The 26,245-nt window shown below is 37.2% G+C and overlaps 2 protein-coding genes across 2 annotated transcripts in view; one reads left to right on the forward strand and one right to left on the reverse strand.

Moving 5' to 3' along the window:
* Positions 1–18,764, reverse strand: part of LOC136843660 (putative ammonium transporter 3) — a 33,088-nt gene extending 14,324 nt beyond the window's left edge. Inside the window, exons 1-8 of the mRNA XM_067112218.1 lie at positions 18,522–18,764; positions 17,285–17,564; positions 16,735–16,892; positions 15,957–16,098; positions 15,317–15,492; positions 12,684–12,815; positions 10,939–11,034; positions 10,664–10,752 (exon numbers count right to left, since the gene is read on the reverse strand). Of these exons, the coding sequence (XP_066968319.1) occupies positions 10,664–10,752; positions 10,939–11,034; positions 12,684–12,815; positions 15,317–15,492; positions 15,957–16,098; positions 16,735–16,892; positions 17,285–17,564; positions 18,522–18,732 (1,284 nt within the window). The 5' untranslated portion in view covers positions 18,733–18,764. The remainder of the gene's footprint in view (positions 1–10,663; positions 10,753–10,938; positions 11,035–12,683; positions 12,816–15,316; positions 15,493–15,956; positions 16,099–16,734; positions 16,893–17,284; positions 17,565–18,521) is intronic.
* LOC136843661 (glycerophosphocholine cholinephosphodiesterase ENPP6-like) overlaps positions 1–26,245 on the forward strand; it is a 107,716-nt gene that overhangs the window by 12,415 nt on the left and 69,056 nt on the right. The gene's annotated exons all lie outside the window — the stretch shown is intronic.

A 26,245-nucleotide genomic window follows, 5' to 3' on the forward strand; every position in this document is an offset into this window, starting at 1 on the left:
AAACTTTTCTAAAGTTTTTTATTTTATTTAAGAATTTATTTATTTATTTTGCAATTTTTGACTGTTATGAAACCAATTGTGGTTTTTGTCTTGTTTTGCTAAAATCGCTTGTAGCTCGCCATTTGCCGTCTGTTTTGGATCAAGCTGAGATCATTAAGAGCTTCATTTTGCGTATTTTTTGTTATTGTAAAATTGCCTATTTTATAGTAAATGCACGTATGGGAACTGATTACGTCGTGTTTTGTAAGATTGTCGTATAACTGATCATGTATTTTACTGATGTCGTCATTTCAAACTGAATCCTAAAGTTTGCTGATACTGATATCAGAGATATTAGTGTTGGTATATATATATATATATATATATATATGTATATATATATATCTATTTTTTCTCTATTTCCCTTCAAAGAGAGGTGGTATTTTTAAATATTTTCAATAAAACTTTATTTAACTTACTTTGGAGTTCTGACTTATAGTGGTATTTCACAAATCCTGAAAAAAAGTGTGATTTTGTGGATTTTGTGAAAGTTTTCAAAAGCTTGTGTTACTTAACACTTGAATTTTAAAGTATTATATGGTACAAAGAAGGCATATTAGGGAAATTTTGCCTTATTGAAATTATTAGTGGTAAATATATTGTGTATTTTTGTGTGTTATTGTAAGTTTACAATCTCTTGATTTTTCACATTTTGTATAGGTCCCTTTAAGAGAGATTTACCTAGCATTACACGCCAGTAAAGGAATAATTTAACATTGAATATGACTTTAATTTAATTTTAAGGGATTTGCTTTTCAAATCTTGAAGAATGAATGACCACTTTAATTTTGCTTGATTAACTTAATGGCACTGATAAATTGGCACAAGGATTAGTTTTGAAATTTAGTAATTTTAACTAAAGAATTAAGGCAAACTTTGTGACTTGTTTTCTTGCAATAGTAAATTAGGGGATAGTGAATTCTAATTGTAAATTTTGAATTTAAAAATTAATTTTGTATTTAATGTTTTAAAATGAGTGTTTCCATTTATTGACTTCATTGAATAGGATTAATGGTCTCTCAGCAAGTCACTTGGATGAAGGTGGTTTTTGTCTTTTAGTTTTTCTCATAGGTTGAATGCCCACAGGAAATAGCAAGTTGTTTGATGGAGTGATACCTTTACACGCGGTATATTTTGTTTAATTGTTGATACAAAACACTTTGTTCAACATACATTTAGTTTGGTTTTCACTGATTAGTAAGCTTCAGGCAGCTTATTACCTTTTAGAATACTCAGTTTTAAGCATTTTTATTGTTATGAGAGTTCAGGTCCTCTCCTTTGAAATGATGTAAATTTTTGATTCTGTGATTAGTTGTAATATCCATTGGTGACTTGGTATTTTGATGACTATATATATATGCGAAATATCGAAATATCGATCGGCCGGTTGTGCAAATGAAAACTCACAAACAGGAAAAAAGGGAAGCAATTTGCAGCTAGTTTTACAATTATGATAGCTCCCCATAAGATAATGTACACAGTCTTCGGGTTGAACATCGAATACAAGAATAAGTGGCAAATGCTTTACGTTAATACTCTACATTCTCCCATCAATGAACTTTACTACTAAGGGATTTTATGAAACTACTTTATTTTTAATAACATAATGGAAAAGAAGCTTTTAACACTTTATATAATTCCAAACATTAATATTAATTACTTTGATTTGGTTACACATTGATAACTTTATAAATTTACGAACAATGTTTAATTAAGATTATAAGACCAAGATAATTTGAGGCTATGGCAAACAAATGAAAAGAAATGTTATTGTTAGAAATACATGGTTACTTAATTTTAGATAAAGGCATGTGTTAGTACAGTGCTCTTGAAGAGGCTGTATATATGAAAAAAACAGCATTTATTTTTTGTAAATGACATCCCTTTATGTGATATTGTAATGACGATACATATTCGCAATTAACTGCAATTGCGAGCTATTGGTTCAACACATCACCAATTTGACAGTTGTCCGATCCTCACAGCTTAGGTATTTTGACAGTTTAATGAGCGACTTTAAAACTCATGAAGTGAATTTCCACTGCCCATAAACTACAGTACAGGATATACGCGCCCATACCACACTTGGGTACTAATGTTATGACGGGATTAGAGATAAAAGACGTGGGGTCTAGGAAAATAGAGGTCTTGAAAGAAGAAAAAATAAAAGGAAAATGAACAAGATGTTACATTAATGAAAAGTGGACCACAGTATATGAAAGTGGAGCAACGTCGCTCTGGATTTTAAAAGGTGGCATTTAAATCACAAGGCAAGAGTTTATGACTCGTAATTCACAAACCGAAAGATGATAACAACTAAAAGGGAGTAAATGATGCTGGCAGAAGAGCTAAGGGAAAAAGAGTGAGGGTATTTATTGTGTTAGGCGGAATTTATCGTCCGCTCTATAAATTATGGCCTCAGACTATCACTCAGTCCCAGGGTGAAAAGGGAACCTGCTGGTGCAAATCCTTCAGAAGAGCTGACACTATACTCCCGTGCCAAGGTATGGGCGCATGGCTGTACTTCACACTGTTATTTTCAATGATTTACATTTGTGGGAATGGTATCCTGCACTTAATTGCTCTTGTGGTGATAATTTGCTGAAAGATAACAGAGAATGATAAGGGATAGAAGTTCAGAGGAACGGAAGAAGATAGCGGAGGGTCTGACATCCTTCTGGATTAGAGGTGCCAAGATCTTCGAAAGATGAAATGGTGGCACATGTGCCAGGCTAGAGCCAGTAGAGCTCTTTTAAACTACCTGGAAATTCTGCACGCCCGCGGTAATTCCGCCGCCAACCTTCCTACTCGCTGACAGTCGTCCTTGGTCGGGAATCGGAGGGCCCGAGACCGAGGGCAGCATGAGTGCCACCTGGCCTGCCTGCTGCAACAGCTGACGAGGAGGTTTCGGCGCTGGTTCTACCATGATCTGTCAGCAGCTCTTGGAGTTCATCGCCATGGAGATATGGCAGAATCCTGACTGATTGTTCATGGCGGACGGAGGCAGAGAGGAGGCGGTCGGGGCAGAAGGAGAGGCCTCGCAGGTATCAATGACCAGCTCAGGCACGGTTGCAGGCCGCACCTTAGGTGAACTCACTGTGGTCGAGGAACCGCTTCTACTGACGCTGGTAGCGGTGCCAGGTCGGGGAAGAGAGGGGTCCTGAGCTGGATCCTCGAATGGAGATCGGGGTGGTGTTGGCGCTGGCACTGGCGCCATGGCAGAGCCAGGCACTATCAGAGGTTTCTTGTGCTCATTGGTCAGGACGGACGGCTTGGCACCGCTTGGGGCACCAAGTGGCAATTGGCAGGAATTTGGCATCTCCGGAATGGAGATCTCGATTGGGGCCCTGGCACTGGCACCGAGGCAGGGCCGGGCACTGGAATTGATCCGAACCTGATCGAGGGGCCACTATACATCGTATTCAGGTGGCACTGGTGGGGATTGCACGATCCTCCTGGTACCTAGGGGCGCCAGTCTTGACTGAGGGAGAAGGGGAGGATTACCGCGCCTGGGAGGAATGATTGGGGAATGTGGACCCTGGATTGTCGCGGATTTCTGTGGGGACTGAAAGTCCTGTCCCAGGATGACGTCATAGCCTCCGGGGAGATGGCTTGGTACTGCAAGATTGCAAATTTTACTTGTGGAGTGGCCCTGACTCCAATTGACCGTAGGGAGTATCATTTTAAATTGATTTATTCTGGTTGTGACGAAGTTTCGCCTTATTGATGATAGCCCATAGGGAACTCTGTCCTTCTATGAGGGAGATTTTGCACGGCTGAGTCATCGAATGCCGTGACTCGCAGCGCCGGGTGGCTACTCAAGGAGGAGTCACATATATGGGCCTTCGGCGGAGGGCCCAATGACTTGGGATCTGTGGACGCCAAGGCGATGGTGGGAGTATTTGATTTTATTATTGTTAGGCATTTTTGCCCATGAGGGAGAATGGCCATAAACCTTGGTACGTCGTGCTAAAGGTCTGGCTGAAGTCTTTCCGAGCTGCTCCTGTGGGGAGGGCGTGAGACGAGTTATTGGGCGGTTTCCGAGAAAGAGGTGCGGCTTTCTTTGTTTCGACACTGTTCAGAGAATGCCTGCTTTCTTGCAATAATCTTCTTCCCATCTACTTTTGCGGGGAATTTGATGCCTGAGGAGGGACGGGGATTTATCTTCCGCCCCATGGATCCTTCCTGAGGGTGGTGAGTCTTCCACATGTTCATATCCGGCAACACTAGGCGAGTGTTGCTGGGGCTTTTTCCACTATATGAGCAGCTTAGGGCAGGAGGGGCTAGCGCAGAAATGCTCAGATTAATATCTCTTGAGTACCGCGGCACTAGGGTCCTTCGGATCGAGCCATTTTGTTAATGCCCACCAGAATTACACCCAATCGGACCAAGTCTTGGCCTGCTTCTCTCTGCCCTCTCCATCCTCCACCGGCCGGGGTAATCCCGTACGCCTCATAACTGCTTGGTGTATGGCTTCCCAGCTTCCCCTATCCTCTGCTGAAAGGGCGGGTAGGCAACGCAGGGCCTTTCCTCCCAGGAATTTAGTGGAGAAAAGGGAGAGTTCTGCAGGGAGAGGTTGGACCTTCCGGACCTCCTTTCGGCCCTCTTCTGCCATACTTCCAGGTTCGGATTCTGTCCATTTTGGCATGAACGAGTGAGCTTGGCTGAGGGCACTCATTCCCGCCACAGGAGGGGGTGGCATCTGTCGTTCTAACATCTGAGGTCAAGGGCACGCTCTCTCTCTCTCCTTTGCTTTCTCTCCTTCTTCCCTTCTCTCTCCTCCTGTTTTTCTTCACGATTCTTCTCTCTCTCTCTTGGGCTTCTTTTCCTCCTCTTCCTGCTCTTTTCCCTCTGCCTCTTGGGCACTCCCTTTTCCTCCTCACGTTCTTTCTCCTTTTCTCCTTGACGTTCCAGCTCTCCTCCTTGGCATCGTCCACTCTCCTTGAACCCAGTCTCTCAGATCCTGCCCTGTTAGTCCCATGTCCTTTCCAGTGACATGTAGAATTTGAAGTCCTCGCTTTGTTGGGCTCTGGTATTAGCCATCTTGAAATAATAGTTATATGGACTAAAAAGACAGGTTGTCTGAAAACTCAAATATGTCTGAAACACTCAGTTGTCTGGCAGGAGAACTTTGTTAAAATTGCAGGAATCTGAAAGACGGGTTGTTCATACTGCAGGAGAAATTTAACATGCGTCTCAGAATAAGACAGCTGGATTTTGTCAGCAAGTCTGAGGAGAGTTTGTTAATTTAACTAGAAATGATCAGTCCTGGTAAGGGCTTAGATGTTCGTGAATCCACTTTTAATGTCTCAAGACGAACTTGATTTTGGCAGGAATTCGATTCTTGGCCGGCTGCAGCGTGAAATTTGGGGGGGAGTTCTTACTAACTTGAAATTGGTTGAGGGAATTTTCCACATGTGAAGAAATTTAATATAAGGTCTCAAAAGGACTTGATTTTGCCCTCTTGAGGAATTCCTCGCCTCTGCTACTTAGAATTTATTAGTAGTTCTTAAGACTTGGAATTTTTGCTGTAGGGAATTAGAAATTCTCCTTTTGTGACGTAGAATTTTAGAGTCTCTTAGGACTTGGAATTTGGCTTTGAGGAATAATTCGAAATTCGTGCCCGACGTAGAATTTTTTAGAGTCTCTTGAGGACTTGGAATTTGTTGAGGAATTTCTGCCAAGTGATATAGGTTTTATTTGGCTTATCTGTAGGACTTGCAATACGATTTGTCCCTTAGACTTAGAAATTACTAACGGATAAAACCTAAAAAAATTTTTGCTGAGAGTGGCTCGGGAATGAAATGGAAAAAGAGGGTACACACACGGCAGGGGCGGGGGTGGGGGTGAAGGTGTCTGACCATCACCGGAGTTATTTTTAGATTCTGTGTGAAGGAACTGTCTATTTTAGACGTCTGGGACTCTAGGAATTTCTGGGATGAGAGGATAACAGTAAAATGACCTAGTAATTTTCCCTTTTAGAAGGAGTTCAAAATTTTGCTTTCCCAACACCTAGTTTAAATTCTAGCTATTCTGAGGAGAGGCAATGCGAGCTGATTTAGCCTTGTCCTTAATGGGAATTTATTCGTGCCTAAATAGTTCGCTAATCCGAATGCAAAGTAAAATTTACCACAGAATTTCTTTCCGCACTATTCCTCGAAGCAAATAAATATGGCAAAGATTTTAACTTTGAGAATTTCGCACTATTCATAGAGCAAAAGAATATGCCAAGATTTTAACACAGAGGAATTTCGCACTATTCGAAGCAAAGAATGGTTACCACTGGTTATTTCTAACTACCTATCCTGGAAAGGCATGCATTAACGAATCTAATACGGCGGTTGTCTTCTTCAGTGAATACATGCGTCCCTGTTCCTAATTCCTGAGGAACAGTCACGATTATAAAAAAATTTTGCTAAAAGATAAACACATTACTTACGGAAACTCTTCTGGTCTGTGCTCTTGGTAACAGGGTTTCGAATTTGTCTCGCACTCCAGCCTAGCTTTGCTAATAGCTGATTCTGGCGAGTTGCAAATGCAATGAAAAGTAACAATAGGGGAAAATGGAAACTGCTAAAATCGGGATCTAAACAGGTCCCCCATTTTATACTTCTGAGTTTGTAAATTTATTTTTACAGGCCAGCAATGGACTTTATTTAATTGGCCTTGGAGTTCTGACTTACGTAAAAGAAATCGTAAAAATCACCAGAAAAAAGGGGTGATTTTAGTAGCAGAGAGGCTCTATCATAAGGAAATGTTACGTAAACACTTGGGGTGAAAATAAGAATTTTATTTACAAAAAAGAAAGCATAGTAGGGAAAATGGATATAAATTGATAGAGGTTTGCAACGCCTGAAGGTCCTTCAACTGGAGTCTTGAATAAGGGCAAGGCACAGTCCAAGATAAGTCCACTGCGAATAGGTCCCTCTGCAAGAGAGATTTACACATTACATGCCAGTAAAGGAACAATATAACACCGAATATGACTCGAGTGGACTTGAAGAATGAATGACCACTTTACACTTGAACACAGGACATTGGAAATGGCACTGGATAAACTGGCACAAGGACAGAAGTGAAATACTGGTACTCCAATAACTTTCTAAAGGGGCAAACTGTTGGGTGACGAAAAGACTTTACTACAGACTTTACCTTAGGGAAGCGGGTCTCTGGCCGAGAAAAAGAATGACGAGGGATGATCGCACGATATGGCGGTGCTCTCGAGGATGATGACCTGGTCTGGAGTGGGCCAAGGCGGGGTGATGAATGAGTCTCTCAGCAACTGTGTATCACTTTGCCCGCATGGATGCCTCGCCCTACGACTGCGCATCGACTGCACAATAGCTAAATGCCTTCTTACTTACTGCTGTCCTTCTCTTTTAAGGCACACGGCCTGAATGTCGGTGCTGTGTGCAAACGATGTGTCATTTTCCAGGTGGTCAGCAATCAGTTTCCTCTTCCCAAGTTTCCTGCAGATAAAAGACAATTCAGGCAACTATTTGGCCTTTAGAAAGTTGTTTTAAGCAGCCAGCTGGGCTAATCTGTTTAGGAGCGGCATTCCGTCTCCTCCTTGCCCTTTTTTTTATCCGTGTCACATCAATATCTGTTCCCAGGTAAAGAAGGACAGATCAAAATGTTGATAACTTTGCTCTGATATTCAGGTCAAATACTTATCGGCCATGCAGCGACTTTATTCTCAATAAACAAAACAAAATTGGAGTGCTGTGCAGCGACTTCTTGTAAGTTATAATAATATATATATATATATATATATATATATATATATATATATATATATATATATATATATATTATATATAAATTTCTGACTCACGTTTCTGTTTCAAGCCCAGGTCTTTCAATTGAAAGGCGAGAAATGCTGCTCACTAGCTACAAGTCATAAAAGAAGTTGGAACCTGAGGGCACTGGAATGGCCTAGTGGGCAGTACACCTACTTTCAGTTGAGCACCTGGAGTTTTTCTGGAACTCTGATATGAGTCAGAAATTTATTTCTGTTCCACACGTGATTGTGTGTTGATTAGTTCTATGTATATATATATATATATATATATATATATATATATATATATATATATATATATATATATAACAGTATATATATATATATATATATATATAAATATATATTTATTTATATATATATACTATATATATACATATATGTATATATATACACATACAGGTATATATAGGTATATATATATATAATATAATATATATATATATATATATTACATATATATATATATATATATATAAATTCTGACTCACGTCAGGATCGAACTCAGGTCTCTCAGGTGGAAAGCAAGGATGTTACCACTGGGCCCTACAAACGCATATTGCTTTTCCACCTGAGAGACCTGGGTCTGGATCCTGACGAGTCAGAAATTTATTTCTATTCCACACGTGATTGTGTGTTGATGATTTCTATATATATATATATATATATATATATATATATATATATATATATATATATATATATATATATATATATACTGTATATATAATATATATATATATATATATATATATATATATATATATATATATATATATATATATATATATATATAATTATTTTATATATATATATATATATATATATATATATATATATATACATATACATACACAATTGTTCTATGCATTAGTAATTACTAAAGGACCTCATTCAAACTTTGATTAGTACTCTAACGGATACTTGATAATGTGGACTGTTTGTCCAGAAAAAGCTCTGTAACGTTTTTCTGGAATAAATACTCAATTAGGTACCATCCAGTTTGAATGAGGTCCTTTAATATATATATATATATATATATATATATATATATATATATATATATATATATATGTATATATAAATATATAAAAGTGAATGTTTGTATATTAGTTTGAATTCTATAGACATCCGAACAGCTTGACAGACCCAGACATAATTTTGCAAACGGCTTCTATGTCCCTCCAGAAACGTTTGTAACTCAAAATCAAACCCCTACCCCATGACAGACATACAAACACAATAAAACAAATGAAATGTTCAGTTTTATGTCACCTTTTCCTTCAGTGCTTTCTGGATTAATTCTCATTTTTCACCTGACGCTCCACCTTTTTTTTTATCCAGTCATGAAGCGGTGTAATTCAGTATATAATTTCTACCACCACACCAGTCAGACCTTACAGCTCTCGCCACGGAAAAAAGTATTAACAGACCAAAATACGTTTCTGTGACAGGCTTGCCCCCCTTATTAAAAAAACTTTTTGCATCGAAATTACCAAATTTTTTTCAGTGTTCATCTAAAGCCAAACGTATCTTAATCATACCCTGCCAATAAAATATAATTTCCTAAGTATTTTGCGGTAGGCTATTACCATCATCATATCTAAGTACTTAATCCATGAAAAAAATTTGTAGTTACGGGCATAACTTTGGAGATCAAGAACTAATTCATCACCATCTGCGCACGCGTATTAGTACACCAAATGCTTCTGTGACAGATCTGTTCCCTCAATAAAAAATTACTCGAGACGAAATTACCGCATTTTTTTCAGTGTTCATCGTGAGCCGAACGTATCTTAATTAAACACTGCTAATAAAATACAAATTCTTAAGTACCTTGAGGTATTGCCGTCATCATATCTAGAATGAATCTCTTTCGATTTGTTGTGCAGTGAATTTCACGTAATTGATAAAGGATCCGTCTACTGTTGAAAGGGAGACAGACCTCCACCCCCAACCCACACACACACACACGCACACACAAATACACAGACACACCCGAGCACGAATCTTAGAAGTATAAGATCTTTGATTTATTGTCTTTGTTCAGTGATGTCGTTTATTTTTTTCCAATAGGGGAATGTAACTTCCTTTCCCCCTTTATTTTCCCCTCAGCCTCCCCCTCCCCCTTCCCTCTTCTCTTTTTCCTACCCTGTTCCCTCTTCCCTTTTGTTTCCCTCTCCACTCCCTCTTCCCTTCTTTTTCCGCTCCCCCTACCCTATTCCTGCTCTTCCATTCACCCTCCCATCTCCCTCGCCTCCACCTTCCCCTACCACTTCCCCTAAATTTCTCGTCCCCTCCCCCTCCCCTACCCTCTGCTCTCCCACCGCCCGTAAACTATTATTGAGAGTTTTAAGTGGCCTACCCTAGGTTGTTATTCAGATTTTTTCCAGGCAGTGCCGGGTTGGTCAGCTAGTATATACAGTATATATTATATATATATGTGTGTGTATGTATATGTATACTGTAAATTGAGTAGAAAGGGATACCATTGCAAACTGGAAAGAGATGAATTTCAGGTATATGGGTTATCTGAGTGGCCTGGGCAGAGGTAGGCTCCCTGCAGGTTTTTTTTTTTTTCATCAGAATTTTTTTTTTTTTGTATTAGCCTAAACATAACTTAAATGCCTTTCCCTCTATTTTTTAATAATGCGTTAACGTCCTCTTCCGTTGAGTAATTTAATAATCTCAACGAATGTGAGTTAATTTTCAATAATAGTTGTAAAGATAAAAGTGAAATGCACCCAAGAACAGTTTTGTCCATAAATGCGAACTGTATTAGTTTCTCTGGGGCAATATTCCCCTTTGAACGTAGTTACTTACCTTGAGAATGATATATGTTGTGCTCATCGACCACATAGCGACACAAAGACATGCCAGTGCCTGAATACCTAGTAAATAGAACCCGCCTCCTGCAATAAATTGACTAGATATTATTGTCAATATATTGTTACTGGTTGGCTTTTTACTTTAGAGACTTTGTGCCAGACCTAACCTGACGTGACCCCTAGACTCTGACCAACCACTAAATTTGAAAAATATCTCAAATGTTCATGACCAAGAACTTGTGCTTGCAAATAGAATTCAGTGGCACTCACCTCTGAAAAGACCTGAATTTCCATTCGTCATTTGTAAGAGTTGGTCAGCTTTCACGAACAGTCCGATGGCTATCATGGCCCACACGCCGCAGAGGCCTAGGTGATATTTTAAATGAGTACAAAATGGTGGTGTCATTTACAATAAAAACACACATGCACGTATATATATATATATATATATATATATATATATATATATATATATATATATATTATATATGTATATTATATTAAATGATGTATGTACATATGTATGTGTGTGTGTGTGTTCCAGCATAACTCTGAAATGCATTGAGCAATTTAAACCAGACTTGGTATATCTATGACTTACTATCTGGAAAAGAATACTGTGGGGGTAATACATCACTAGCACCAAAGGGGGTGGGGGTGGGAAGGGTTCCCTGAAATGGGGCTGGTTCTGCCCGTAGACTTAGTAACTAAATAAACTCTACAGGTATATCATATCTCATTTTGTTATACATATTACTTACAATATGGAAAAGAATACTGTTGGGGGGCAAAGTAAGACATCACTGGCACCAAAGGGGTTGGGGTGGGAAGGGGGTTATATGTAAAAATAAAACGACAGGTATTAGCATCTAATCCATAGTTTTCAAGGTCGCTGAAATGAATAGTGACACTCCCGAGGCCCTTTAAGTCCAAGTTCAGCCCCGATACGAAGGGGGTGAGAAGGGGTAAAAAATAAAATGTAATATATGACAGATATTTGTCTAATCCATAGTTCTTGAGGTCGCTGAGATTAATAGTAACACTCCCAATGCTCTTTAAGTCCAAGTTCAGCCCCCGATAGAAATAGGGGGTGAGAAGGGGTGAAATATAAAATGTCAAAATTCCTGGGCAGTGTAATTTAAGCAACTATCTTAACAGGAAAGGGAGAGAGTGTGAGAGAGAGAGAGAGGGAGAGGAAGTGAAAGAGAGGGTAGAGCGGGTGTTAGGGGAGAGAGAGAGAGAGAGAGAGAGAGAGAGAGAGAGAGAGAGAGAGAGTTTACTGGTTGTCATTCAGAATTTTCCAGGGCACCGCCGGATTGGTCAGCTAGTGAGTATATATATATAATGTATATATGTATATATACTGTATATGTATATGTATTTATATATACTGCATGTATATATGTATGTATATATATGTACGTATGTATGTATGTATGTATATATATATATATATATAATATATATAATATATATAATATATAATATATAATATATATATATATATATATATATATATATATATATATATATATATATATATATATAAATAAACACTCGTACATTACCACACCAGAAGCCACTTCACACTGCTATCCAGATGACTCATCAGTAAGATGTCGAAACATTTTACATACCCTGTGATATTCATCTATATCTTGAACGCAATCTCACGCTTCCTATGCATTAAGGCTTTGTTTTCCAGTACCTGTTCTCACCAACATACCGTCATCCATTCTTTCCATGTGTCTTAAACTATCTCCAAACAATCTGATCTGCCCTTTCACTTTCACATATAGCCTGATCTCATTTCTTTCTTACATCTGCAGCAGAAAGATTAAATTTGTCTTTGTAAACACAAAAGTGCAATGTAAACACAAAAGTGCAAGTTCTGATAGTTTTAATTCTTAAAATACATTGATCATCTACATCTGAAATTCAGGAACCTATTTTTTGTGTGGTTCTTGTGCAACAAGCGATAATCAATTGTATCCGACCAAGTTGGTTTGACCTACCGTGTACAGACGTGGCTCCCACAGGGTCATCAATATGGAGTTTGTCGAAGATGGGCATTGCTAGAACAGCGATCATGCCCCCTACTATTCCTACGAACAGAGCTTCCCAGGTAGTGTACAACGCACACCCAGCTTTCAGTACGAAAATAAAAAAAAAGCATTAGTGAACGTTTTTTACAAACTGAATGCATGCTTCATCAGATATTTTCTTCATGAAGCAAAGATGTAATTTGATTTATGAATTTTGGGCTGTCAAACCAAGCACTGAAGGGGCACTTCTGGCCAATCAGCTCTGGAGATAGTGAAAAGAGGGAGTTGGAGTGGTTGGACAGCAAGCTAGAGATCCAGAAACTAAATAAAATGAAGTACAAGGATCCAAAGGTGGAACTGGAAGAAAACCCCACAGTTGCGCTAAGAAGTAAGTTAGAGGTGTTGGCCAGCAAGATTGAAGAATGGAAGTGCGGAAGGAGATAAAGTAAAAGGGTAAAAAGTGGATGCAGCTCGGGGACAAAGGGACGCTGCAAACAGCCTTAAGTCATGTACTGGTGTTCTTGATTTGAAGACATCCTTTCGTTTGTATTATTATCATAATTAGTATTCAAAATTCCTGCTAAGTAAAACGCCTTCTCAGGTCTCATTATCATTCTGGAACCTTAACAAGAGAGCTGAGTATGTTCTCGGAAGCTCACTATATTAATTTTGAAAGGAACAGCGTGGCCAGCAGAAACTTTAGCATTTTCAGTTATAACTCTGTTTATTTCCATCACCTACGTTTCGGGATACAAATCCCATCTTCAGGGCTGAAAACAGAGAAAATGAAAAATCCATACATCAGGAATCGACTAAAATGAAGCACAGTAGTAAATTATACTTAAAAAAATATTATATATATATATATATATATATATATAAATTATATATATATATATATATATATATATATGTATATATATATATATATATATATATATATTATTATATATATGTGTGTGTGTGTGTGTGTGTGTATAAATAATAAATCAGTACATAAATGAGCTTTGAATTTCAGCTGAAAGCAAAATTGCAAATAATTAACACGAAATTAACAACAAAGAGCAAAGCTACTAAGCATAATGACACTTTCAGAAAAAAGGAAACCAGAATATTAACACAAAAAAAAACCACGAGTGAACATCTGAGAAAATTACATTATTACTAAAGACAGGAAAAAAGTATTTAACATTAATACTAACAAGCAAAAATTCTGTATATAACTACAAAAAGTAAAAAAGCAAAAAACATACAGACGAGAACTCACCGACACAGAAGCAAGTTAAAAGACTGAATAAATTATTATTTATTTTTTGACACAGGGGAAGGCAAACACAAAGAGGCGAGAAGGTAGAGTGGACGAATAGTCTCTTAGGCAATGTTTGATTTCACAGCAGTTGAATGGTTGTTGAGATTGGTGATAACTGTTTAATGAAGAGGGACTCGAGAATGGGTAATGGCTGATTATCTACTGGGGTATGATTTTGAAATCACTGTACAGAAGATTACGTTTGCATTTTACTGCATGGTTGCGTATTGTAGAGAATTCCTTCTTGGATAAAGCTAATCCTGTCCGGTGACCGACTGTTGACAATCGATGCGAACCTTCAACAGCCGACTGGAAATACCCACATAGGTTCCCAAATTGCATTTGGGACAAGTAAATAAATATACTGTTGAAGATCGCATAAAAATCTGTTGAAGGTTCGCATCGATTGTCAACAGGGTATCGGTCACCGGACAGGATTAGCTTTATCCAAGAAGGAATTCTCTGCAATACGCAAACATACAGTAAAATGCAAACGTAATCTTCTGTACAGTGATTTCAAAATCCTATCCCAGTAGATAATCGGCCATTACCCATTCTCGAGTCCCTCTTCATTAAACAGTTGTCACCAATCTCAACAACTATTCAACTAAGCAGGTTAATCACAAACATTTCAATAGACTATTTGTCCATTTTAACTTCTCGCCTCTTTGGTTTGCTCTTCTCCTTATGTCAAAAAATAAATAATAATTTATTCAGTTCTTTACATGCTTCTAAAAGCCGGTGAGTTCTCGTCTCGATGTTTTTTGCTTTTTCACTTTTTGTAATTATATACAGAAATTTTTGCTTGTTAGGATTAATGTTAAATGCCTTTTTTTCTGTCTTTAGTAATAATGTAATTTTCTCAGATGTTCACTTGTTTTTTTTTTTTGTTAATATTCTGGTTTCCTTTTTTTCTTCTTGTTCTTCCCCTGAAAGTGTTATGCTCAGCAGCTTTGCTCTTTGTTGTTAATTTCGTGTTCAATTATTTGCCATTTTGCTTTCAGCTAAAATTCAAAGCTCACTGATGTACTGATTATTATTTATTTATAGATTTTTTTTAAGTATAATTACTACTGTGCTCCATTTTAGTCTGATTCCTGGTGTATGGATTTCTCATTTTCTCTGTTTTTAGCCATGAAAATGGGATTTGTATCCCGAAACATAGGTGGTGGAAATAAATAAAGTTATAACTATTAATTTTGATATCTAGCCAACACAGCTATTTGGTCACCTTATTCTGCAGTAATGATTATCAAGATTATAATTTCCAGTATGAATAACTGGAACCACCTACCAGTCACTGACACCAGAGCACCGAGAACACTGTTGACCACGTCTCCAATTTCCAGACGATGGTTCTTGTACCAGGACAGAGACATTCCAGCTAATCCTCCCCCTATGCTGGACTGAAGGGTTGTCACTGCTGTACGGGCGGCGTATTTCCATTTGTCGTTGCTGATGCCGAAGGTACTGTTTTGGAATAGTGACTGCATGTGAGAAATGAAACTTCAAACTCATAACTGCATGCGAGGATTATTGACACTTCCAGCTTGTGGCTACATGTGAAAATTGACGTTTCAGACTCATAACTGCATGCGAGAATAGGTGACACTTGAAACGCGTGACTGCATGTAAGAATAAGTGACACTTCAAACTTGTAACTGCATATGAGAATTGAAATCTCGTAACTGCATTTCAGAACTGACAATTCAATCTCGTAACTGCACGTAGAATAGACGCTTCAAACTCGTAACGGCATGCGAGAATTGACACTTCAGACTCGAAACTGCATGTGAGAATTGAGACTCCAAACCCGTGGCTGCATGTAAGAATGATTGACGCTTCAAACTCGTAACTGCATGCAAGAATAATTGACACTTCCAGCTAGTGACTGCAAGTGGTAATTGACCCTTCAAATGATGAAATGCTCTCACCTGCCGCAGTTGAAACCCAACCAACCCCACCAAAGCATAAACATGCCCAGGATGGCATTTGTGGGACATCCCATGGGCAGGGGCTCCTCACCATTGTCGTATCGTCCTAGGCGAGGTCCTACCAGACGCGAGGCAATCAAAGCTGTGGGAAATCAATGAAGATTAGTCACAAAAATAAATGAAACCGGCAGGCCATCATTTCTAATATTGCTGATTAAAAAACTATTTCCTTCCTTTCCTGTACGGCTAGTCTTTGGAATTTGGAATTCTTTTCCAGTTTCTTTTCTAGTTCAGACGAGTATGGGATAGGTGAGACCTTTGCAGTATTAAAGAATGCTCAGTATGAAGGGTCTTCAATCATTCTAATGGGCTTCTTAACATGCTTGGTGAGCGTAGAAGCCTTATTTTATAAACTCAGTTTACTGTTTTATATTGTGCAAAAAGACACCATGATTCCGTTTTCAAGATTACAACTAATAATAAACGTATTTTCTGGACCTTAGTAGAATCAATTTCGGAGTACCCAGAGGAAGTTCTCACAAAACCAAGACACCTGGAAATGAACACATAACTGTTCCCACTTTAGGATTTGACTCCCTCAGAGAAAATACATTCAGGCTGTTATAGTCTTGCGTTAGCAATAAACCATTTATTGAATAATCACAGTAATAAATTTATTATGTTTTAATAAACTACTGAGCCTGCTTGTGGTCTACACTCAGATCTCGCCAAAGGAATATTGATTTTGACTAAAAGCAAAGAAAATCATTTATCTCACCTGAAGCTCCACCGCACACATGTACACCACAGGATCCAGCAATGTCAATAACACCGAGATGGTAGAGGAAGCCATGTTTGCCCCAGATCCATCCAGCTGGCACACAGTAGACCACTGTATTCACGGCAGAGAAGAGCACATATGCAACGAAATTGAACCTGAGAGAGAGAAATTGTAGTTAATTAGCCTGCTCAGTCCGTCATCAGTTATCCCGGTGACAAATTCAATACCAGTGAGAATTCAGTTAAATTCTCTCTCTCTCTCTCTCTCTCTCTCTCTCTCTCTCTCTCTCTCTCTCTCTCTCTCTCTCTCCCTAGCTTTAACCTTCTCAGCCTTTTTAATCAGAATAAGTTACATTTTGAATAATGTTGTAAATGAATATAAAAGTAATTTTAATAGACAAAACAAGCATAAGAAATCATTAGAACTCTGGGAAAAGATTTAGTGAATTAATATTGGCCTTGATTTTGGTCCTGTGACAACTGATGACAGACTGAGCTGGCCTTATGCCCACAAGGTCTCTTGCTCCCACGAGGTGCCCGTGACGTACCTCTCAGCCACTGCTCCTGAGACAATAGTGGTGGCAGTCGTCGCGAAGGAAAGTTGAAAGAAGAACGTCGTGCAGACCACGCCCATCTCATCCTCCTCAGGGTTGATGGCGAAACTGCCCCATCCGCAGAAGGGGGTCGTCCACTCAGACTGACCGAAGGAGAGGGCGTACCCGAAGAGCCAGTAGGTGAAGCCTCCGAGAACGACGTCGACCACGTTCTTCACCATGATGTTGGCCTCGTTCTTCATGGACACGGCTCCGGATTCCAAGAGGCCAAAGCCTATGAGACGTCAGATGAACACAAATGAATGGACAAGACTAAAGTGCGTAAGCCTACGCAATTAGAAGGAAAACTCAAATCTTTGGAAACGTGATCAGCTAATGAAAAGATTGTCAGATAAGTTCAACGAAGATTCTGAAGGGGTCGAAACCCAAGAGTGGTCAGTCGACCTTGAATGAATGTGCGAAACTAAAGCAAGTATTAAAGCAAAACCGAAATAATATGAAGATGCAAACGTTTGAACAGAAATAGGCAACTGAATGAAAAGACCGAAGAAAGTGCGTAAGTAAATTAGGAAAGAAAGATTCGGCAACTACGGATACAAAAATAACACGATTCTTCTGCACAATTATTGCAGAAAGTATGAGTTTTTTTTTTGTTTTTACTTAAAAAAGAAATGGGTACTTAATAACGGCTTAACCGCTGTTAAGTAACAGATGTTCAAAGATGTAGCCCCCTGAATTAAATAATATGAAGCCTTAGATATCCCTCAGCTGCCTTTAAAATGAAAGTTTACAATTGTAAACTTACACAACTGAAAAGGGCTGTTCAGCAAGATGCTAATTTCTGATTCAAGAGTAGCCATTAAACCAGAGCCAATTACCGTAAGCTGTTTAAGAAGACTACTACGTTAAATAAGTATTTTGTCATTATGAATAACATTTTTTGGTATTAAGTGTAGAGCACAAATTACACGAACATTTCCAGAAACAGTGGAAGGTAAAAAAAAAAATTTGTTTTTTTTATTTACTTGAGTACATAATTTGAAGTTGCCATAGCAATTCCCACATGCCAGTATACACAAACTTGGTGGATTTTAATACCCATTGGCTGCCAAAACCATTGATGATATCGACGAAAAATAAAGATAGGCTACGTGTTTTTACCTATTCGCTGCATATGGAGGAATATGCCCTTTTTTACGGTAAGGAAAAACTCGGAGGATATCCCACTCACCCGACTGCATAGTGAAGATGATAAAAGTGGACGTCAGGATCCACGAAGCATCATTGCTAAAATCATGCTCGGTTCCCAGCGCCACACCCCCTCCCCTGAACCCTGTGAAGTTTGTGGACGTCCCGTTGTTGTCCACGGGGAGTTCCAAGCTGAAGTTGGTGTCCATGGCGAATGTTTCAATGGTGATGTTGTTTAGTACGACCTTGGTCATGTTGTCTGAGTTGGTGGGAATCAACGTGCTGTTGGGAAATGTAATTTGGGAAAATGGAGATTATTTTGCAGAAAATCGAAATAAATCGTCATTTGAGTCATCTCCATTATTTAAACACTGATGAACAAAGAATATAGTCTTTTACCAAAGTGGAAAATGGACAAAATGTGAGTCTGTGATGTCGAACTAACCACAAGACGTTGGTAAGCCTTTATGCAAACACAACACATCTATCGTGCAATTCAATACAAAATTAAGTTTTAGGAAATATAACTTAAAATACAACACCTGTAAATTTTCTTCTATAAACAACATAGTATTAAAACAAACCGCAGTTAGACGGTACTGAAGTGGATCTGCACATACTACCAGGATGTTGCTGTCCTCCAAGTAGAAATTGACCGGTAAAGGTTTTCCAGCCGTCGAGGGAGAAATGTACACAAAACAAAAGATCTGCTGTTTATCCAGCGTCGACATATCTCTAATTCCATTTTTCCTATATGGTGTTGGGTCTAAGATAAAATCATAATATAAGGTTAAAAAAAAAAAAGGTGTGACTTGCGGTTCAATTAGCACTAATGTTAGAGGGAAGATTCAATAAAAGAGTGAATTAAAATACATAAATACCTACAACTACTCCCACTACTGCTACTTCCTCCCTGATGAAAGAACACTTAATATAGCTTACTACTGTGGTGGCGTTGAGTTATATAAGAGAATTTTACCTTTCATTACCGTTTAGTTCTTGAGTAGCATTGATTAGCTCAAGGAATAGAGGTTGCATCTCACCGGTAATGCTGTTACTGTACCTACAATAAAATGATTCAGAGATTACCATTAAAGCTCTTCAAACGAAGCCCAGTACGGAGGGTGGTTTCTGAATTTCATATTAATCAGATACTGTGTCACTTCCCTGAGCAAAGTACATTTCAGCACTTCTCAGTTGATATAAAGTTTCCTACAGAAATCTTGGTAACATAACTAATTTTTCCATTTTTTTAAAGATGGAAACGACATCTAGAATTTTAAGTTCATAATCAGAGATACATAAATTTGTTTTTATGCGTAAGTCCCGGCTATTTTCCGTGTTTTCAAAAGTTTACTGAGTCCATTTCGTTAAAATTTAACGAATCGTACATTACGTGGAAAAAGAAAAGAAGAAGTGCATGGTTTAAAGAAATACTTTAAACATGTGGCTATATAAATAAAAAATTAACCCAATATCTCAGTATTAAAAAGTAAATACATGAAATCTAAGTATAAAATTTTTTGCAATACTAAGAACAAAATCTTCATTTTCTCTAATAGTAAGGACAGTCTGGGTATAGAAAATGATCCCTGAGATTCAAATGATTAAGGGGGGACCATTTTATACTTCCAAATGTAGTGATTGTCGTGATTTAGCATCTGTAAGTGTGTGTGTGTGTATATATATATATATATATATATATATATATATATATATATATATATATATATATATATATATATATATATATATATATATATATATATCCCTTAGTCCACGTCGGAAGGTAAGTGAAAAACCGGGACTTTGAACAAGTACTTTCAAATGGTTATTCTACAGTTCAACCGGTTCTGTTAGTTATAAACTTTCTAAATATCTTGTTAAATTACTATCACCTATTCTGGGTACTATTTCAAATTCCCATGTACAAAACTCTGTTTATTTCTGTACTAGACTTTCCCATATTGAATTATCCAGTACTGACAGATTAACCAGTTTTGATGTGACATCTTTATTTACTAAAGTTCCTATTGATGACTTACTTCAGTATTTATCACAACATTTGGACTTGTATAATCTAGAATTACCTACCAATGTTATTATTAATTTGATATCCCTTTGTATAAAAAATTGTAAATTCACTTTCAGTGGTAATTTTTATGAACATTAATATTTGGTATGGCTATGGGGAACCCTCTTTCGCCACTTTTGTCTAATACTTACATGGAATTCTTTCGAGTCTAGACTTATTACAAGGAATCTCTTCTTTAAGGTGTTTTGGGTTAGATATGTAGACGATTGTTTTTGTATTGTTAAAGAAAATGTAAATATTCCAGATTTCTTGCAAACAATTAATCTTGTACCATCCATAAAATTCACAATAGAATATGAAGAAGATAATTGTATACCATTTCTGGATGTTTTAGTTATTAGAAATAACACCAATTTTTTTAAGGTATGTAGGAAACCCACGAATAATTTGTCATATATTCATTTTTACTCTAACCATGCTAAACAAATTAAGATGTCAACATTTTCCGGTATGTATTTTAGAGCTCTTAGAATTTGTATTCCTGAATTTTTGGAAGAGGAGTTTAAAATTATTGATAAAATAGGAGATTCATTATGTTACCCTTCATATTTTTTAGAACTTTGTAAAAATAAAGCAAAAAAGTCATACTATAATCCTACCAGTGTTAACAACGAACTTAAGAATATTCTGTTTACCATTTCATCCTAATTTCATTCCTGCAGTGCCCATTTTAAAAACTATTGATATTAACTTAGTATTTAAATATAATAATATTTTGAGAAATAAACTAATTAAGAATAGCCCACCCAATTCAAACAATATTGTGTACAGTATTCCTTGTAAAGAATGTAATAAGATTTATATTGGTCAAACATCAAAAGGACTAAAAGTAAGAAGCTCCCAACACAAATATGCCATTTCAAGAGGCTTATCAAATAATGGCATTGTGGATCATTGGCTTAAGACAGGCCATGGGATGAACTGGGATAAGTCAACGGTCATCTAAGGTCAACGACCATCGAAAAAGATATCTGCTATAATATATAGAGACTATCTTCATCGAAGCTACTTCCACCAGGAATGATAATCTCCACCCTGGATTATCCCTTGATCCTTTGTCCCTGTCTTTTTGTTTAAAGAACATGCTGCTCAGATTAACAAACTGTAACCCCGCCCCCACCTTCTGTTTTTGTATATAAACCTCTGTCAACTTCTTTTGTATTCAGTGTGAACTTGAAAATGCAGAATAAACTACGAAAATGCTTGTTCAAAGTCCCGGTTTTCACTCACCTTCCGACGTGGACTTAGTGATATTCTCATGCACGTGTTCCTTTGTGCTGTATTGATATATATGTATGTATATGTACATATATATATATATATATATATATATATATATATATATATATATATATATATATATATATATATATATACATACATATACATACTGTACATACATACATAGTTAATAATATAAAGATAAAATCGAAGGAAAACGGAAACACTGGAGTGCCTCGTGATTTTATCTTTATTTTATATATTCATCGTTCCATATTTTCGTGATTCAGTTATACACATACATACATACATATATTATATATATATATATATATATATATATATATATATATATATATATATATATATATATATATATATATATATATATATAGTTATATATATATATATATATATATATATATATATATATACCATAATTAGCAAGAACTCAAGCTAGCAAATTACTTCCTTTTTTTTTTTTTTTTTTTTTTTTCATTTACTGTCGGCCGATCGATATTTCGCACGGTCAGAATACATGGGATTAAAACCAATTGTTTACCTTTTAAGCAGGTAATTCCTTTTCGAGGCAAAAGTGAATCTGTCTGGTTGTCCTTTTCTGGCAAAAAACCCTTGCGGGCATCAGCTGAACATGACTCAACCGCCCTATGTGTTGGACGTGCCCCTAGTCCCATAGGAGGAGATAAAAGCGGGAACCAGACCGAGGTTTACTCTCAGACGCGCGCTGGACGAGATGGTGCGAAGAAGTCCCAAACCACCGCCAAGCCCTGGCCCAACGATGCCCTTGGCTCCTAACCACGTGGCCTTTCAAGGTATACTTTTCCTCCATGCATTCCACGTGTTCCCTTTGATGCTGGCCTGACCGATGACCCACGCCATTTTGCCTGGCATTTCGTGAAGTTCCCATTGGCTTGCCCTTTACGTCGAAGCCCCTTCACCCTGCCACATGGGAGATCGTCCTCGCACTCGGAAATCGCAAGTCATTCACATACCGCTTTCTGCACTGGAACCAAATCTGCCTTACTGTAAAGTACCCTGGAAAGACATCCATTCAGTCACGCTTTTCCTCGTAACATTTACTTAATTTGAGTGCCAGTAATCACCGAATCTCTTGTCAAATGTCTGTGCTCCTCGAGTATCGGCAGTGCTAAGTCATTATTAATTCATCGAAGGCCCTTGGCACCCTCAGTGCAGCTTCGAATTCATTATTCTTTTGTCTATTTTCATTACTGGCGTATAATGTGCATATCTCTCATTTCAGAGGGACCCTATATCGTGGAATCCTCTTGGACTGTGTCTGGAATCCCCCCAGTTTCATCCATCCCATAGGAATCTCCTTCAGGATCAATAATCTACTTGCATTCCTCTTTCCTGTACTAATGTTATTTATGTAAATACACTCCTGCAAGTTTACCTACATGTTTACGTAATATTTTCCTCAGTAGTAAGAGCCTTACGCTCATATGAAATTCACCCTTTTTCCTCTTGTTTTATGTTTTCTGGCCCCATGTTAGTCGGAATCACAAGGCTAAATTATCTGAAATTGTTGCTACCTGTCTCACAGAGAATATTTCAAAACTAAATTGCCAGGAAAAACATAAATATATATTATATATTATATATATATATATATATATATATATATATATATATATTCTTATGCTGTGGTTTTCATAATGCAGTAATCTCCCCTTAGTCATTGTGTGTATGTGTGTATTGTTGTATACTGTATAATTTTATGTTCAGATGTGCAGATTCCATAGAGAATTAGCTTAAAGTTAGTGTGGTTAAACCCTGTATGGTTTATAAGAAGGAAGATATATGGAGTGGAGAGAGAGACAGAGGTAGCTGTTCTCTATAAAGAGGCAACTTGTTCTCGTCGATATACGAGACTGCTGAAGTAACGCATTCCTATAGGGCTTGATCAGGATGCTGTTGGGTGTTGTCACGAAAGATGCCTAACATCGTTCTGGGATTTTCCATGAGACGATATCTTTTCATTTTATTATAGTAACTAGAGATTCTTTTGTTCTGAGGCTATGTAATAATAAATATTATTAACTGTAATTCCACTTTCTCTCTAATTATCGTTTTTAAAGAGTTTTTAAAATAAAAATCAGGTCTAAGACCTGTTCACACACTCGTATGGACGGCACTGTCCCATCCATAGACATCCATACAAAGGGAGTTTATTCTGAGCCTCATAACTGTGCAAAGGGGAGATCTGTGGATGGATGGATCTCTCTCTCTCTCTCTCTCTCTCTCTCTCTCTCTCTCTCTCTCTCAGGACTTCGTATGTCCTGTTGTAACATAATTGATATTTTTGGTAGTTGATGGTCACTCGTAACTTTTAACGGTTTAATTCCTTAGTAAACTAAATGTCTGAATCATCTGAACAGTGTATTTTATTTAGAGAAGGTAACAGCGCCTAATAATAAGTGTAATGTAAAAGACCTGGAGAACTGGTGCCAAGGTGTTGTAACACAAGCATTGGTTTTTAGTGCACTAAAAATAATATTTACAGTGGTTATGTGCAATTATTCTGTTTTTTCCCTTTTTAATATGTTTTCATATTGTATGTTTTATACTTTACCTTTGAAGAATTTTTTTATATATGTGGTATGTTTGCTATTGTCTTAATGCTTTGCTTTACATTTTGATATTTTCTCATTTGCAGAGTATATTTCTGTGTCTTTTGTACCCACATTTTTGTTTGATTGATTTAGTTGCCTTATTTTGTTTAATACTTGGGAATTAATTTACTTGTATTTCTTTTCAATCATTTTTTGTTACTTAACAATTTAAATTTTACTTAAATAATTGTTTGATTAATTAATAAATTCATTTCTGATTTAATTTTGACTGATGATTAATTCAGACTTAATCCAATTTTGTTTTGCTTTTAAGTAATAATAAATTTCCCTGAGACTGTTAATGTCATGTATAATCTTTGAATGTAGAAATAAATTTTTTTATTTAAAAGTGTCATCAGAGTTTCATTTATTGACCCACCAGTAATTTTGATTTGAATTAGATATAAAGTGGTAAGTGAGATGTTTTCCTTCAAGTAACTGAAGTGAGCTCGAACCAGGGAAATACTTTTATAATGTTGTTGGAGTGATGCCCTTTGATTTTATCTCACACCAGTTTTAATGAACTTATTCTGCTTTCTTTCATGATTGATAAGTTTTATAAGGGATCACTGTTGCCTTTAGAGAAATCAGTCGTTTTGTGTTTGTGATGAGGTTCAGGTGTCTGGCTGTTGTGAGGTAACTATAATTGTCAGATAAATGGTGAGTTTGGTAATCAAATATCAAGCACTTAGATACCAGGTTTAATTTGAAGATCAGACACTGGGCACTTTTGTCACAATATATATATATATATATATATATATATATATATATATATATATATATATATATATATATATATATATATATATATATATATATATAGGGCAATGGATACACAAGCAGGGAAGCGCCATTTTACACAAACTTTATTGGGACATGTTTCGAGCAGTACTCTTAGTGTAGCAGATAAAATAATTTCTTCACCAAAATACTTCAGTTAATGGTACAAGCATGAAATTTGGCACATGTCTTCCCCATAGGCCACTTTTTGAAAATTACTTGGTTTTCATTCAAAATTCCAAAATGGCTGCCGTTTTTATGCATTTGTTTTGGTTATACACATTTTAGTCAGAGTCACCAAGCAAAAGTAAAATGTATTTCTGTTGAAGATTTCATTTAACATATATATAGAAAGGTGGCATCCAATATGGCAGCCAAAAACCTTAAATAATCGCGTCTCAGGATTCAGTAGGCATGGAAAAAGTCTTTCTGTTCAATATAATAGTATGCAAGTGTATATATAATTTGGGTGGTGGTTTTATCTTTAGTTTTAGTTTAAAAGAGTGAATGTCAGCACACAACCAGGGCACATTAGTGACTTCACTGCTGTGTAACTCAGCATTGGATTCAGTGTCAGCTAATCTTTCTTTACTTAGGCTGTACCTAGCTTTGCTGTAGTGTAGTTTAGTGCCCCAAATGCTGTCTAATAGCCCCATATCAATTAGCTGGTAGAAAGTACATATGTAGCTGGTAGATCTAGTTAGACAGCCGCACCTGGATTGATAGGATGTGCCTGCATGGGAGAGCCGAGCCAAGGGTAAGTTGGGCTCTACATGGCTTGTTCATGTACTTACCTGGATGGTGTACAGATCGCACGGGACTTAATGGCACTGGATGAATGATCGGGCTAGGTGTAGGGTGACCGAACCTAGTTGTATCCTGTACATCAATGTGCATATCAGATTAAGGTGGTAAAAGGATATCCCCTCGGCCTTAGTCAAGAGCTCATAATGGCAAATGTAAATTCAATCACAGGCAAAAGGGAGACTGACTGCAGCAAATGTTGTCTCTGCC

This window comes from Macrobrachium rosenbergii, chromosome 12 (assembly GCF_040412425.1).
Source record: "Macrobrachium rosenbergii isolate ZJJX-2024 chromosome 12, ASM4041242v1, whole genome shotgun sequence".
Classification (NCBI taxonomy): domain Eukaryota; kingdom Metazoa; phylum Arthropoda; class Malacostraca; order Decapoda; family Palaemonidae; genus Macrobrachium; species Macrobrachium rosenbergii.